The 14,559-nt window shown below is 41.6% G+C and overlaps 1 protein-coding gene across 1 annotated transcript in view; it reads right to left on the bottom strand.

Moving 5' to 3' along the window:
- LOC125725332 (protein NLRC5-like) overlaps nucleotides 1-10,902 on the bottom strand; it is a 554,938-nt gene extending 544,036 nt beyond the window's left edge. Inside the window, exons 1-4 of the mRNA XM_049002177.1 lie at nucleotides 10,798-10,902; nucleotides 4,011-4,130; nucleotides 3,161-3,274; nucleotides 741-854 (exon numbers count right to left, since the gene is read on the bottom strand). Coding sequence (XP_048858134.1) covers nucleotides 741-854; nucleotides 3,161-3,274; nucleotides 4,011-4,090 — 308 coding nt within the window. The 5' untranslated portion in view covers nucleotides 4,091-4,130; nucleotides 10,798-10,902. The remainder of the gene's footprint in view (nucleotides 1-740; nucleotides 855-3,160; nucleotides 3,275-4,010; nucleotides 4,131-10,797) is intronic.
- Nucleotides 10,903-14,559: the final 3,657 nt, after the last annotated feature.

The raw sequence follows: 14,559 nt of genomic DNA, 5'->3' as shown, positions 1-14,559 counted from the left end.
GCGTGTACCGAGTGCCCCAGGCGGCCAGCGTGTACCGAGCGCCCCAGGTGGCCAGCGTGTACCAAATGCCCCAGGCGACCGGCATGTACTGAGTGTCCCAGGCGGCCAGCGTGTACCAAATACCCCAGGTAGCCGGCGTGTACCGAATGCCCCAGGTAGCCGGCGTGTACCGAATGCCCCAGGTGGCCGGCGTGTACTGAATGCCACAGGCAACCGGTGTGTACCGAGTGCCCAAGGCGGCTGGCGTGTACCGAGTGCCCCAGGTGACCAGCTTGCACTCTATATGCTGGGGGGGCTGAGGACCCTGGGAGTTAATGCTCGCCATACAGTATGTGGAAAGGGTTCCAGGGGCCCAAGTGGTCAGCATGAGCTCTATATGCTGGGGCCCTGATAGTAAATTTGCCCCACTGGCCTGGCCTATAACCCAGCTGAGGCTCCATGGGGCGCTATCTTGGAGCCCCTTCAGCCACCGGCTCATTCCCCCACCGTGAGCTAAGAAGCACTACTGGGGATCTTTCCTGCCTCAGGTTTTACAGTAATCCTCATCCATTTACATCAGATGTCATTTATATCGAATAGAGACAACGCTATTGTTTAAATTCTCAAAGGTGAGGGAATTTATTAAAGGTAAACATTGATGCATTTATTGTTAGTGTTTTTTCTCATACCTTGTATGTCACTGTGCCATATGACTGAGAGTCTGAGTGTTTTAAACAGTGTTTGTTTAAATGCACATTTACCTTTGATCTGTAGGAAAAGGTTCCTCTCTGAAGTTCTTTGGGGGGTCCATTGAAGCGTCACTCTTCAGGGAAACACAGCTGGGTACAGGGGAGTCTGCTCTCTTCATCAGGACACTGTGGGCAGTGAGAGGAAAAAAACCCTCATGGTATAAATATAATTCATACAATGGGGACGGCATCACACTGCTGGGTACAGGGGAGTCTGCTCTCTTCATCAGGACACTGTGGGCAGTGAGAGGAAACAAACCCTCATCGTATAAATATAATTCATACAATGGGGACGGCATCACACTGCTGGGTACAGGGGAGTCTGCTCTCTTCATCAGGACACTGTGGGCAGCGAGAGGAAACAAACCCTCATCGTATAAATATAATTCATACAATGGGGACGGCATCACACTGCTGCTTATCCTTCTGCTCTGCCTTCATGTACATTGATATGCTGTGAAGCTCTTGATGCAAACAGACTTATTTACAGTCAGCTTCAATGTGAAATAAATTCTCGCCTGAAAATTAGATTCCTATAAGAAAGGTTTAGTTTTATTGTTCAAAACGTCCATAATTAGACTTGAATGATGCGGCTTTTTACCGGTATATTTATTTGTTTGTTTGTTTATTTTTGTTACGTGGCCATTTTGTATGGGAGGGATGGTCTGCTGCGGGGCGGCATGGTGGTGCAGTGGTTAGCACTGTAAGGGGCGGCATGGTGGTGCAGTGGTTAGCACTGTTGCCTCACACCTCTGGGACCCGGGTTCAAGTCTCCGCCTGGGTCACATGTGTGTGGAGTTTGCATGTTCTCCCCATGTCGTCGTGGGGTTTCCTCCGGGTACTCCGGTTTCCCCCCACAGTCCAAAAACATGCTGTGGCTAATTGGGGTCGCTAAATTGTCCATAGGTGTGTATGTGTGAGTGAATGGTGTGTGAGTGTGCCCTGTGATGGGCTGGCCCCCCATCCTGGGTTGTTCCCAGCCTCGTGCCCATTGATTCCGGGATAGGCTCCGGACCCCCCGCGACCCAATAGGATAAGCGGTTTGGAAAATGGATGGATGGATGGTCTGCTGCTGGCCTCTAGTATAAAATAACTGGCTGATTGTGGAAGAAAAATGTGAATAAAGAAGATGACAAGGTCTTATTATGAAGCTACCTGTATTACAGTGCTGCCCACTGAGCAGCCCTAGCTAGGAGCCCAGGTTACTTTATGTTATGGCCTGACTATAGACCCAGAGAGACATGCATGCTAGTGGGCTGTAACACTGTTACCTCTCAGTGCTCCTTCTCTTACACCCCACAGGGGGGGGGGGCATTTCATATCTTGCACTATAAATGTTGGGACTCACAGCCACTGCTGTTCCGAACCCCCAGTGCACTGGCCCCACTGGCCCGGTCCATAACCCAGCCGAGGCTCCAGGGGGCGCTATCTTGGAGCCCCTTCAGCCACTGGCTCATTCCCCCACCGTGAGCTAAGAAGCGCTACTGGGGATCTTTCCTGCCTGCTGCCGTTAGACACCACAATGCCTGCTGTCGATGTGCAGCCCCCACAGCCAGCCTTAACGTCCCATTTGTAACGATTAAAAAAATTTAATTTAAATTTACTTATTAAACAGTATTGTATTTTCAGGATTTTTTCTTTGTGTACTGTTTACTTCTTAAACTTGATTACCTATAAAAATTTTGTTTACTTCCAAAGAGGATTACTTACTTGCACTATATCTGCTGTCTTTGCACGTTCTCTTTGATTTACATTGTATGATTGTGTCTCTGCACTTTGCTACTGTACGCAAGAGAATTTGCCCCTGGGATCAACAAATCATCTTATTTTACACTCAGGGCATGAGAACAACTGCAGTGTCACATTTATTATGATCTGAATCAGCAAGTATTTAATTGTCACCTTTGGCAAAGAAACCAATAGTCCTTCTCTTTTGTGTCTGATGATACTGGCTCATTATTAAGCCACATAGTTCCATTAAACATGATTAACTGAAGCCATAGTCAGAGCATAATCTGATGAATTCATGAGAGTGCAATTATTTATCAGAAGAGAAGCATCCATCCTACAAGCTGATAATCTACTCTTGAGTCATTCTGTAATGGATATACAGGAGGGATCAGGCAAACCAGTTTGTTTCCAGCTCTGTGATGAGGACTGAAATTCAAAATCCACTTTGCAATTAAATAACTTCCAAGTCCAGTTCACAGGAAGTCAGGTTTTACAGTAATCCTCATCCATTTACATCAGATGCTATTAATATTGAATAGAGACAAAGCTATTGTTTAAATTCTCAAAGGTGATGGAATTTGTTAAAGGTAAACATTGATGCACTTATTGTGAGTGTTTTTTTCTCATACCTTGTATGTCACTGTGCCATATGACTGAGAGTCTGAGTGTTTGCAACAGTGTTTGTTTAAATGCACATTTACCTTTGATCTGTAGGAAAAGGTCCCTCTTTGAAGGTGGTTGGGTGCTCCATTGACCTGTCACTCTTCATGGAAACACAGCTGGGTACAGGGGAGTCTGCTCTCTTCATCAGGACACTGTGTGCAGTGAGAGGAAACAAACCCTCATGGTTTAAATATAATTCATACAATGGGGACGGCATCACACTGCTGGGTACAGGGGAGTCTGCTCTCTCCATCAGGACACTGTGGGCAGTGAGAGGAAACAAACCCTCATGGTATGAATATAATTCATACAATGGGGACGGCATCACACTGCTGGGTACAGGGGAGTCTGCTCTCTCCTTCAGGACACTGTGCGCAGCGAGAGGAAACAAACCCTCATGGTATAAATATAATTCATACAATGGGGACGGCATCACACTGCTGTTTATCCTTCTGCTCTGCCTTCATGTACATTGATATGCTGTGAAGCTCTTGATGCAAACAGACTTATTTACAGTCAGCTTCAATGTGAAATAAATTCTCGCCTGAAAATTAGATTCCTATAAGAAAGGTTTAGTTTTATTGTTCAAAACCTCCATAATTAGACTTGAATGATGTTGCTTTTTACCGGTATATTTATTTGTTTATTTTTGTTATGTGGCCATTTTGTATGGGAGGGATGGTCTGCTGCTGGCCTCTAGTATAAAATAACTGGCTGATTGTGGAAGAAAAATGTGAATAAAGAACATGACAAGGTCTTATTATGAAGCTACCTGTATTACAGTGCTGCCCACTGAGCAGCCCTAGCTAGGAGCCCAGGTTACTTTATGTTATGGCCTGACTATAGACCCAGAGAGACATGCATGCTAGTGGGCTGTAACACTGTTACCTCTCAGGGCTCCTTCTCTTACACCCCACAGGGGGGCGTATTTCAGAAGAAGCTCTTCTTTTTCTTCTCTCCTTCTCCATTTTTGTACTGATCCAGACCAGATGATTCCTGCTGGGGTCTCTGTGAACATGAAGGGTAAATAGATACATAGATAAACACACAGTATCCAGAACTCAGCACTTGTACATCAAACTGACACACTGGATCTCCATCCTGTTACGTGCTGTTAGAGTGACCTGCGTACATCACTGAACACCATTTCTGTTCTGTCCCGTACTTACTGTGCATGAGTCATTATTCCGTGCCTTGTGTCTGGTACCCACCAGTGTTAATTCTGACACCAAATTTTTACTTAGTTTCTGTCATAATTTAGTAATCTAAATTATTTTAGTTTTAGTCGACTAAATATCATAAGATTACAGTCGATTAAAACTACAGTTGATTTTGTCGACTAAAATTAAAAGTTCAAAGTATAATGTTTAAAGATTCCCTTCGATTTCTGAAATTCGTTATGTTCACCAACATGAAATGAAACCAATGTTAAGGGATGGTGTTAAGGTCTGACTGTGCAGGACACAAATACACAGATTTCACTCTTATTTGAAACACAAACATGTGTTTATTTACCCGGAAACTGAGTCCTGTGAAGTCAGCAACTGGTGCCATTAGTGCAAAAATAAAATCACTTCAAAGTGCATCGGCTTCAATGCCACCAGGCCTGCTCTCTCTCAATATTAAAATAAAAATATTAAAATAAATATTTATAATATTTTTATTTGCTATTGTTCGCTGTTAAATGCATGAAGGTACTATAATAAAAAATACTAACCTTGCATTTTTTCTTCTCTTTTAGTAATTGCTGTCTGATGGCAGAACAAAAATCTAATCCTGTGTGGCAGCATTTCACCGAGCCAACACTATATTGTGCACTAAAAGAGACCCCGCCACCCCAGGCGGCATTACATTATAAAATTAATTATTGCAGTCCAACTATTTTCAAATTCTGTCAATTGATTTTTCTTACAGGCAGACATCCTCTCCATGGAAAAATAGTCTAAGAATAGATTTTTGAACTTAGCTGTGTTTAAACTCTCTTTTGACTTCCAGTTCAGAAGGATTGTTTTCTTGGCAATGGTTAGTACTGCGAGAAGCATGAAAGATTTATTCTTGTCTATATTAATGTTCGTGAAGCAGGCAGAGTGAGGGGGAGGGTGGGATGGGATGCCCTAGGTGTGTCGGTAAGTCTTCACAAATTCTTTGGAATTTGGTTGGAGTTCTGAGTCATTCTAAAGATATTCAAGAAAATTTGCCTCCAGAAGGGAGTGAGAGTGTTGTAACAGATTCTGCTTGATATACGTATATCCTAGATAGTAGTTTTTAGCTGGAGTTATTAGGAAGTTTGCTACTTTAGGTGACAGTTTCCGCTGTTTAACCACTGTATAAAGTAATGTTATTTGTTATATAAATCAACTCAGGTGAAACAAAAAAATTTACGTTTTCAGGGTTGCCAAATCTCAAGCTTCTGATATGATATTACGATCTAAATAGTTAGACATTACGATCTTTCTGCCACCGCCCATGGGGATTTTATCACCAAGATTTCAAAATACCGAAATCATGCTGCTTTTGGAAATACCACATATCACAGTAAAATGACTGGACAGTATATACAATATGGACAGTAAAAATCAGATATGCAGAAACCTCCACACCTCCTACATCTATTCTTCTCCTGCTCTTTCTTGGCTGACCTCAGCTCTGTGAAAGTCACTGTTACAGCTGACATAGGCCTTTGGTTTAGTCTATGTTAACTAGGCTCGGGTAGTGATTTCTGCCTGGGATCAATAAATTTAATAGGGCTGCCACTAATGACTATTTGTCTATGGATTAATCTATCGACTATTTAACCGATTGGTCGATTAATCTAAAAGATTAATTTTCCTCCAGAAAATCAAATCGACCATTTAATTTGAGTTCATTTTATTTGACAAGAATAAACTGTATGTTATTTCAGGTCCATTTCAGGTAATGGACGCCAGCTTTTTGGCACTATACAATGTTATTATCCCCTACAATTCGATAAGCAAATCAGTAGTATGCCTAAAACACAGTGGAAATCGTTTATAGTGATCATCTCTGTCTGGGTGAAATTGATCACTATAAGACGATGATCATTATAACCTATTTTTATTTTTCTTCTTTATGTCTCAGGCAGATTACCATCTAATTGACATTTGTATATTTATTACATGACTATAAGGTAATAAAACTGGCGTCACTATTTACTGAATTTTGTTCATTTCAATACAAATTCATACAAATGACTGAACTGAGTATAATCCAAATATGCTATAGTACAGTACAGCACATAATATTCAATTAAATTTTTTTATACAGCACATTTTCACAACTTTACATTGTATCAAAGTGCTTGTTGTAATATCACTATGTCTCAGTGGCTCGGTTTGCCAGGATTAGACTATTTTTGTCATTAAGAGAAAATGACTTTCTTCTTCATTTATATGCACACAAAATTAGCCTCGGGTAACTAGCCAAAAGAAGCAAGGCGAAGTAGAACGATCAAAGTAAAAAAAAAAAAAAAATTATAATAATTTTATCCAAGACCCAAAACAGTATTTGTACAGAGATGATTCTGTCCCAAGCTATTTGATCCATACAAGTGGTGGGTCACTATGACCATGATCACTGTAAGCGGTTTACACTGTATTAGTTCTGGGAGTTCACATCATGGAGGACCTGTCCTGGGGTGTGAACACAGCAGAGCTGACAAAGAAGGCTCAGCAGAGGTTTTATTTCCTGAGAGTCCTCAGGAAAAATAGCATCCCCCAAAAACTGCTTATATCCTTCTATGGTTGTTCCATTGAGAGCATCCTGTGTCTGTGTGTGTGGTTTTCCAGCTGCACAATAACGCAGAGAAAATCACTTCAGCGGATTGTAAAGAAGTAATCGGCTGTCCTTTACTCTCTCTGGATGAACTTCACAGCTCTCGTTGTCCCAGAAAAGCAGAAAACATCCTAAAAGACTCCTCACACCCTGCTCATGACTTATTCCAAATGCTGCCAACAGGCAAAAGATACAGGAGCATCAAAACAAGGACTAACAGACTTTATAGTAGTTTCTACCCTGTCACTATCAGGGCGTTGAATGACACCTAATCAACCTGAGTGCAATAGACATAATCTCATGCAATATGTCTTTTATGTGCAATATGTCTCGTGCAATATGTTATGTGTAATTTATTGTTTGGAAGCCGCAAGGACTGCACCTAATTTCATTGTACATACTAGGGGTGTAACAATACATCGATTTGTATCGATATATTGTACTGTACCTTTACAAGATGCTAATCCCATTATCAAAGTTAATTCCCTTTGGAACGCTAATCGTTACACAAATATTAGAAAACAGTTAATTTACTATTTTGTAATAGTAAGTACACATTAACGTATATTCAATGCAAAAAAATTATACATTTCTTGAAAGGTGCTAATGTTTACCATTTTTAGTGACTCTACCAAGCATCTATGAATCCTCCTCATTCGCGATGGGTTCTGGAACCTAGCCACACGAATGTCCGAGATCTAACTGTACATGATTTAGCTGATTAAAGTAATAAACATACAATTTTGAAATATTGGCAACATGACAGAAACAGGAAACAGGCCTAACAGTTATGCAGAACTGATTAATGCAAAATAACTACAACTAAAAACTAAAAGCAGGCCAAAGACAAGAAAATGTATATGCCCACATCCTCTGAGGGGGTTTGTCAGAAGGGTTTGATCATTTCTGAAATGATCTTAATTCATGTCTAGCCATCCAGAGAGCTGACACTTTGGAGATCCACGGACAGATGCTGTAGACCCCAAATTTGCATTTTTAAGAAATCAAATTTAGCCCCCGTTTTATCCAAAACTGCAGGTTTGTGCACGGAAAACTTTTTTTCCTAAAAACTTTAAATACTTATGATCTTATTAATAATGAAAAAAGCTGTGTCCAGGTTGATGGAGCGAATCCCTATTTCTAGGGCACTTTTTGGCTTCAGAAGACGTCCTAACAGTCCTTAATTACTTGAACAGTGTGATTCTTTAATACAGGGGTATTCAACTAAAGTGTAAAGTGGTCCAGTTAGCGAAAGTTTCTTCAAGCAAATGTCCAGAAGATCATTATGTCTAACTATTTAGTGTGATATATATTTAAGTAGCTTATTAGTTGTATCAACATTGCATGCAATAAATACCTGACTGTCAATTAAGCGACCACTCTGGTAGGAACACTATGGCGTTTTGGTTGCGGGTGTTAGCTTCGCTGCCGCTATTAACAATAATGTTACTTTAGCGCACTGTTGCCAACTCCTCAACAAGAAAAGTAGCTATTGCCTGTCCCAAAAGTCGCTGAATGACGCCATCGCCTCATTTGCATAATGTGCAATATGCATGTAATTACCATGGATGCTGTAAGAGAGAGGAATAATGTCGTGGGAGAGACAAAAAATACGTCTAAATATGATTAGAACTACAAATGGACTTTCATTATATTATATATTATATATATACAACAACAACAAATTTATTTTTATATAGCGCATTATCACAACATTACATTGTCTCAAAGCGCTTTACAGCATCCTCACCCAAAGCCCCCAGTGAGTAAGCCATAGGCGACAGTGGCAATGAAAAACTCCCTAGAAGGAAGAAACCTTGGGAGGGACCAGACTCAAAGGGGGAGCCCATCCTCCAGGGGCCGGCAGGGAAAGTCAAATAGAGAGATGGCTGAGTACCAGAGATGGGGAAGCGCGCACACACACACACACACACACACACACACACACACACACACACACACACACAAATATACATGCACACATCGCAGACAACTGTGACGCGTCGGGGGAAAATCCGCGATACAGCGGCAGGATCAGCCAGCGGCTTCGCGCATGCGCGATTCATTTGCAGTCTGGACGCGGAGGGGTGAACATCTCCAACTCTGACTAAAGCTCGGCGAGGTTGCTGCGCGAGGACTGGACGCCTGTGACCGCTTTGGGACGGGAGAGGAGCCCGCGGCACCACTCGCTGCTCGGTGAGGAGAGAGAGTCTGTAAAAGTCTCCAATAACACCAGAAAAAAATCGTTAGTCGCTTTTTTGAAATCGAGTCGCTAGAGGGGTCTGAAAACTCGCGAAATATAGTGACAAAGTCGCGAAGTTGACAACACTGCTTTAGCACAGACAAAGGACTGCATACGCCGAACTACGTCTTTCTTGGCGGTTAAAGGCGTTTGACATTCATTGGCGTGGGGAACGGCGGTCCTACTGTTAGACCACTACCGAAAATACTACAAAAGCTGCGCCGGTTAAAATAGAAGCGCCCCGTTAGGTTTTAAATCATAACTTTGTTTTGGCTATCGGTCCGGGTCCGTGTGGGACAGCTTCTGGGTCCGGGCCTTGACCGCCTGTTAGTGACCTTTGCTTTAATAGTTTAATGCTGCAATAGTTTGAGATGGGTGACTCAGATCGGCAGCGCATGCGCGACTTAAATCCACGAGCTTATATATACACACACATACATTTTCTGGAGATGTTAAATTACGAGCTAGCGTTAGTAAATAATTGAACAATTTTGAAATATAGGTTTTTTGTTATTTAATTTTTAATATTTTAATCAGTTATTAAATAGTAATTATTTATATGGGGATACTGCGATGGGCTGGCCCCCCATCCTGGGTTGTTCCCTGCCTCGTGCCCATTGATTCCGGGATAGGCTCCGGACCCCCCGCGACCCAATAGGATAAGCGGTTTGGAAAATGGATGGATGGATATATGGGGATAGCATATTATTTGCTCAATCTATAGAGCTGGACAATAGTTTTTAAACAATATGAGGACCACTTAAGTGCAGCTTATATTAAGGTAAATATATCCAGTCAAAGTCATAGCCCCCTCCCCCCCCCCCCCCCAAGAAAAAAAAAAAGTTTAAACTTAGTTCGCTTAAATCTACCTCAGTATTGGTCCAAGACCCAGTTTCAGTTTCATGAGTTACTCATATGACCAAATCAGCATGTCATGTTTCGTTAAAATCCATGACAATGAGGTCCGAAAGTGTGATGATTTGACATATACATATATAAATACACGTAGATATATTCAGATTTTCATATAACACCTTTCACAACAGTCGTCCCAAGACGCTTTACATGGATATGTGTGTGTGTGTGTGTGTGTGTGAGAGAGAGAGAGATACATACCTCCTGTTATTCAGAGTGGATAGAATTTGACTTATTGTTTACCGACTATTAAAATCAGACTTGCGTACTATTTGCTAAAAACAGTTTAAATACGACTGTAAAGTATGACTACAACTAATCAACACCTTTTAGATTGCAGAACACAGAACAGATCCGTGGTAAGACCCCGATTTAATCAAATGTTAAGCCTTGAGTTTAACCTGGATGTTTCGGCACGATAGCAGTTACCCCCAACACTTTAAAAAAGAAAAACTTGATATAGCTTCAAAATATTACAGCCTAGCCCCCCGGTCCATGTTTACACATCACCGTATATTAGGCGAACTCACGGCTGCGTGTTAGTAATGAAATATTATTGATGTTAATTCGAAAACTCTTCTATGACGCAGTAACTTACTATACTGTACTGTACGGACGTATATTTAACCTCTAATTATGTTTAAGATATTAAATCCCACTATATAAGTAGACTGTGTTAAACATGCTTATTTTATTATTAGTTTTATCTATTGAGTATTATCTTACCTTAAAACACAGAATATCTTTATATTATTCCAGAATCATATTCACGTCTCTTCTTTTTACTAAAATGGCGACTCTGCCTTTAAAATGGCGCCACTTCCACTTTCGTTTGCAGACAGGAAATGATCAGTTTCCGTATCATGCAAGAAAGGGACACGGACTCATCGTAGGGTTTGGGGGGAATATTATCCATGTGACTGAATCATTAGTAACAATAAGAGTAATTCTGTTATAAACACATTCAGGATTATCATGCATGTAAAAAACAGTACAGTAGTAACACTTAAGTCAGGGCTCAAAGACAAAACTGTAATTCTAGTAAAATTTATTAACTGGTGCTACAAAGTTAAGGTTAAACTAAACACTTGAATCACAATTAAACAGGGCTCTCGACTTTCTTCTAAACTTTGCAGTGACATCTTAACTGTTACGGGCGTAGTGTGAGACCCGAGAGCCCCGCCTACCGTGTTCATCGGATCCTGCTCTGCCACTCCCACCGTGTCTGCACTCCGTCTGCGCATCTATGTGATAATGTGTAACTTATTTTGGAATTTACCCGGAAACAACAAATGCTATTTTCTGATTGACTGGTAGGTGGCTATTAACTCTATATAACTCGGGACAGCAATGAACTCGGCGGAAAACTCCACTCCGTTTGCCAGCGCCTCGTCCATTAATTCTCTATAACGGGACACCTTGGTGGGGGTTATTCCTTACATCTCAGCGTGAGAAACACAAGGTGTGGCGTGTGAACTGGCTGAAATGCGTGTATCTCACGGTCAATGCGTGAGACTTCGAAACCCTGTTTAAATATAACTGCAATTTTGTATCACAAGTAATTTGCAAACAAAGTGTACAGACATTGTATCTTGTACACAAAATTATATCTTTACATTTATGACAATACAGTGCAAGGTGATCTTTTACAATGTTGTACAATACATCTTATACATCTTTTACAAATGTAGACATTATCATTTACAGCAAACAAGATTGAATAAAGAATAAATGAACATATTAAGTTCTCGGCTTTCACTGCATGGTTTTAACATGATGGCATTAGTAGGATGTCAGTTCCGATTACTGCTTGCAAAACGTTTATCAAATTCGTCCTTGTTGAGAGAAGTTAATATCTATGTCACGGATTGGAACATGACAATATTGTTATGTTACTTTATGTCAATATTAATTGGTCAACATTTTATAAAGTTAAGTATAGTGATGGTGAGGATGCGGATATCTTGGGTATTTCCCTTCCACTATGGATTCTGACCAAGATTGTGCATGGATTGTACCATTGCGATTGTGTGATTTGGGAGGGGAAGGGTGTTCACAATTGTTGGGTAAAACCAAGTGGGGAGGGGGGGGAGAATTTTTACATATTACAATAAAACTGATATTTTAGTCCTTGTTGGTATTATGAATAAATCCGAATAAAATTGTGGTTTGGATGGTATATTTCAGAACTGTGTATGTGGGATGTATTGTATTGAGGAAGATAATTGTTAAATTAATTGTCCCAAGGGGAGGGGTTGGAATCTATATAAACCCCGCAGAAGGTGCTAAAGGAGGACGTTGTTATGGATCCAGAGGCTGCCGGGATATAGCCTGTTTTGGGTGATTTTTCTGTTGTTGTTAATACTTTGTATTGGTGCCCTCTTGTGCGAGAGGATAATAAATTTTGCACCTTTTGGAACTACATGGCCTTCCCTGGTTCCTGAAGCCTCTGGCCTCTCAGCCATTCCTAACATTTGGTGTCAGAAGTAAACAGCTGAGTAATTATGGAAACCAGAGGAAGAGAGAAGCGAGGTCGAGAAGAGGGAGGCCAACCGGAGGATGTTCCAGAGCAGGTTAGATCCCAGGCTGCAGGGGAAGCTGCAATGGTTCAGCTTGCAAAAATGTTTGAGAGTTTTATGGACTTCCAGAGGGTAAGAGATGACCGGGCGGAGAAGGAGTCTGCTAAGCAAGCGCAACAGTTTAAAGTTCTCACACACCAAGTCCATCAACTACCGCTGGATGTGGAACAGCCTTGGGATCGAGCAGCGGCATCAAACCAAAACCAGCGTAGTAGTCCTCTGCAGGAACACCACGCAAGGTTATCTTATGAACCCAAGATGGCCAAGCTGGAAGAGTCCGATGATATTGAACATTATTTAACAACATTTGAAAGAATGGCAAAAGTCTACAACTGGCCCAAGCAGGAATGGTTTGTCCGGTTGATTCCACTTTTAACTGGTAAGGCTAGGTCTGCTTTTGTGGCTATGGCTCCAGAGAGTACCTTGAACTATGACATGCTGAAAGAAGCAGTACTCAGGAAATATGAAATAAGCCCAGAGACGTACAGACAGCAATTTAGATCTATGGAGACAAGTATGGAGGAAACACCTGTAGAGTTGTATGTGCGCCTGAAAGACCTCTATTGCAAGTGGGTAAAGTTTGAGGAAAGCTCCAAAGAAGATATCATGGAGGCTATGGTTCTGGAGCAGTACCTGCGTGTCCTTTACCCGGAGGTGAGAACATGGGTAAAAGAACGGAGTCCAGTGACTGCTGCAGAGGCAGCTGAATTGGTGGACATCTATTTGAATGCACACAAAGGTCTGAAGTTATGCTTGAATACTGGACAAGTCCATAAGGGGTAAGTCTGAGGGTTTGGGTAAAGGAGTGGGCTCTGAAAACAGCTATAGCTGTAGATGGCTGATCATGAATCCCCCTTTGCTTCCACTGATCTATCACTGCATTTTCAGTACTGCTATCCTGTAATCCTCTGTCAGCTGTAGGATGTCTATCTGGCAGAGTGCGGCACTCCATGTATCTGCATGCCCACCTTGTACCAATAAGCCTTTAAAATCCTCTGGGCTGATGTAGTGGATGCATTTCTTTCTGAACTGCAAGCCACTTTGGATGGACAAAGGAATTAGATACAAAGTCATACATCAGCTATAGCAGAGAAAAGAATTGATCTGCCTCAGACACTGATCTCACTGCATCCACAAGAACCAAATTCAAGCACTGCACACTGCAATGCACACAGAATTCAAATGGCACAGCCTCCTTAATCCGTGCAGACACAGCTGAGTGCTTTCCACTCATGCAGCACCATCGTAACCTTCACCCCCACCAGGGTATCCCTTTATTTCAGGCCATGTTTGTATCACTTGTCATTTTTGTTAGGCCTGCTGCATATCAGCTTTCTGCTGACTGAAAGTGTAACAACCTTTCATGGGCTGCCCCATTGGAGAAGGATCTTAAAACTCAACACAGCTGATCCTCTTTCTTTGTATATTTCGTTTGATCAGCAATCAGACTAAACAGCTCCCCTCCCTTGATCTCTCATTTCCCTGAGGACCGTATCAGCCGAGCTCTCTAGTATTCCATTCTGGATTGGAGAACTTGTGCACTTCACATTTTCACTTGCGTTTAACTTTTTCTCCACCGAAGGGTGATGTTTGGAAATTTCTCCTAAGACAGTAAAAACTGCCCTTGTGAGAGTCAGCAGCTCCCAGTGAACTCTCTCTACTATGTTTTGTCTGCCAGTTAAAAGCAGCACGTTTGTTTTTACATGTTTGCCACTTTCTGTTCCCCATCTTCCACCATGACATCTAACACTGATGACTCACTATTGATGGCAGCTTCATACTGCTTCCAATGACATACTGCACTGATATGTCTGATTAGGCATGTAGCTTAAAGCCTGCATCTTTAAACAGCCTTTTTATAATTAGAAAACCCTGATTCTGATGCAAAGACATTTTCTTTTGTAACTGG

Source organism: Brienomyrus brachyistius, unplaced genomic scaffold (assembly GCF_023856365.1).
Source record: "Brienomyrus brachyistius isolate T26 unplaced genomic scaffold, BBRACH_0.4 scaffold65, whole genome shotgun sequence".
In the NCBI taxonomy this organism is placed as follows: domain Eukaryota; kingdom Metazoa; phylum Chordata; class Actinopteri; order Osteoglossiformes; family Mormyridae; genus Brienomyrus; species Brienomyrus brachyistius.
This window is presented reverse-complemented; position numbering and strand designations above follow the sequence as displayed.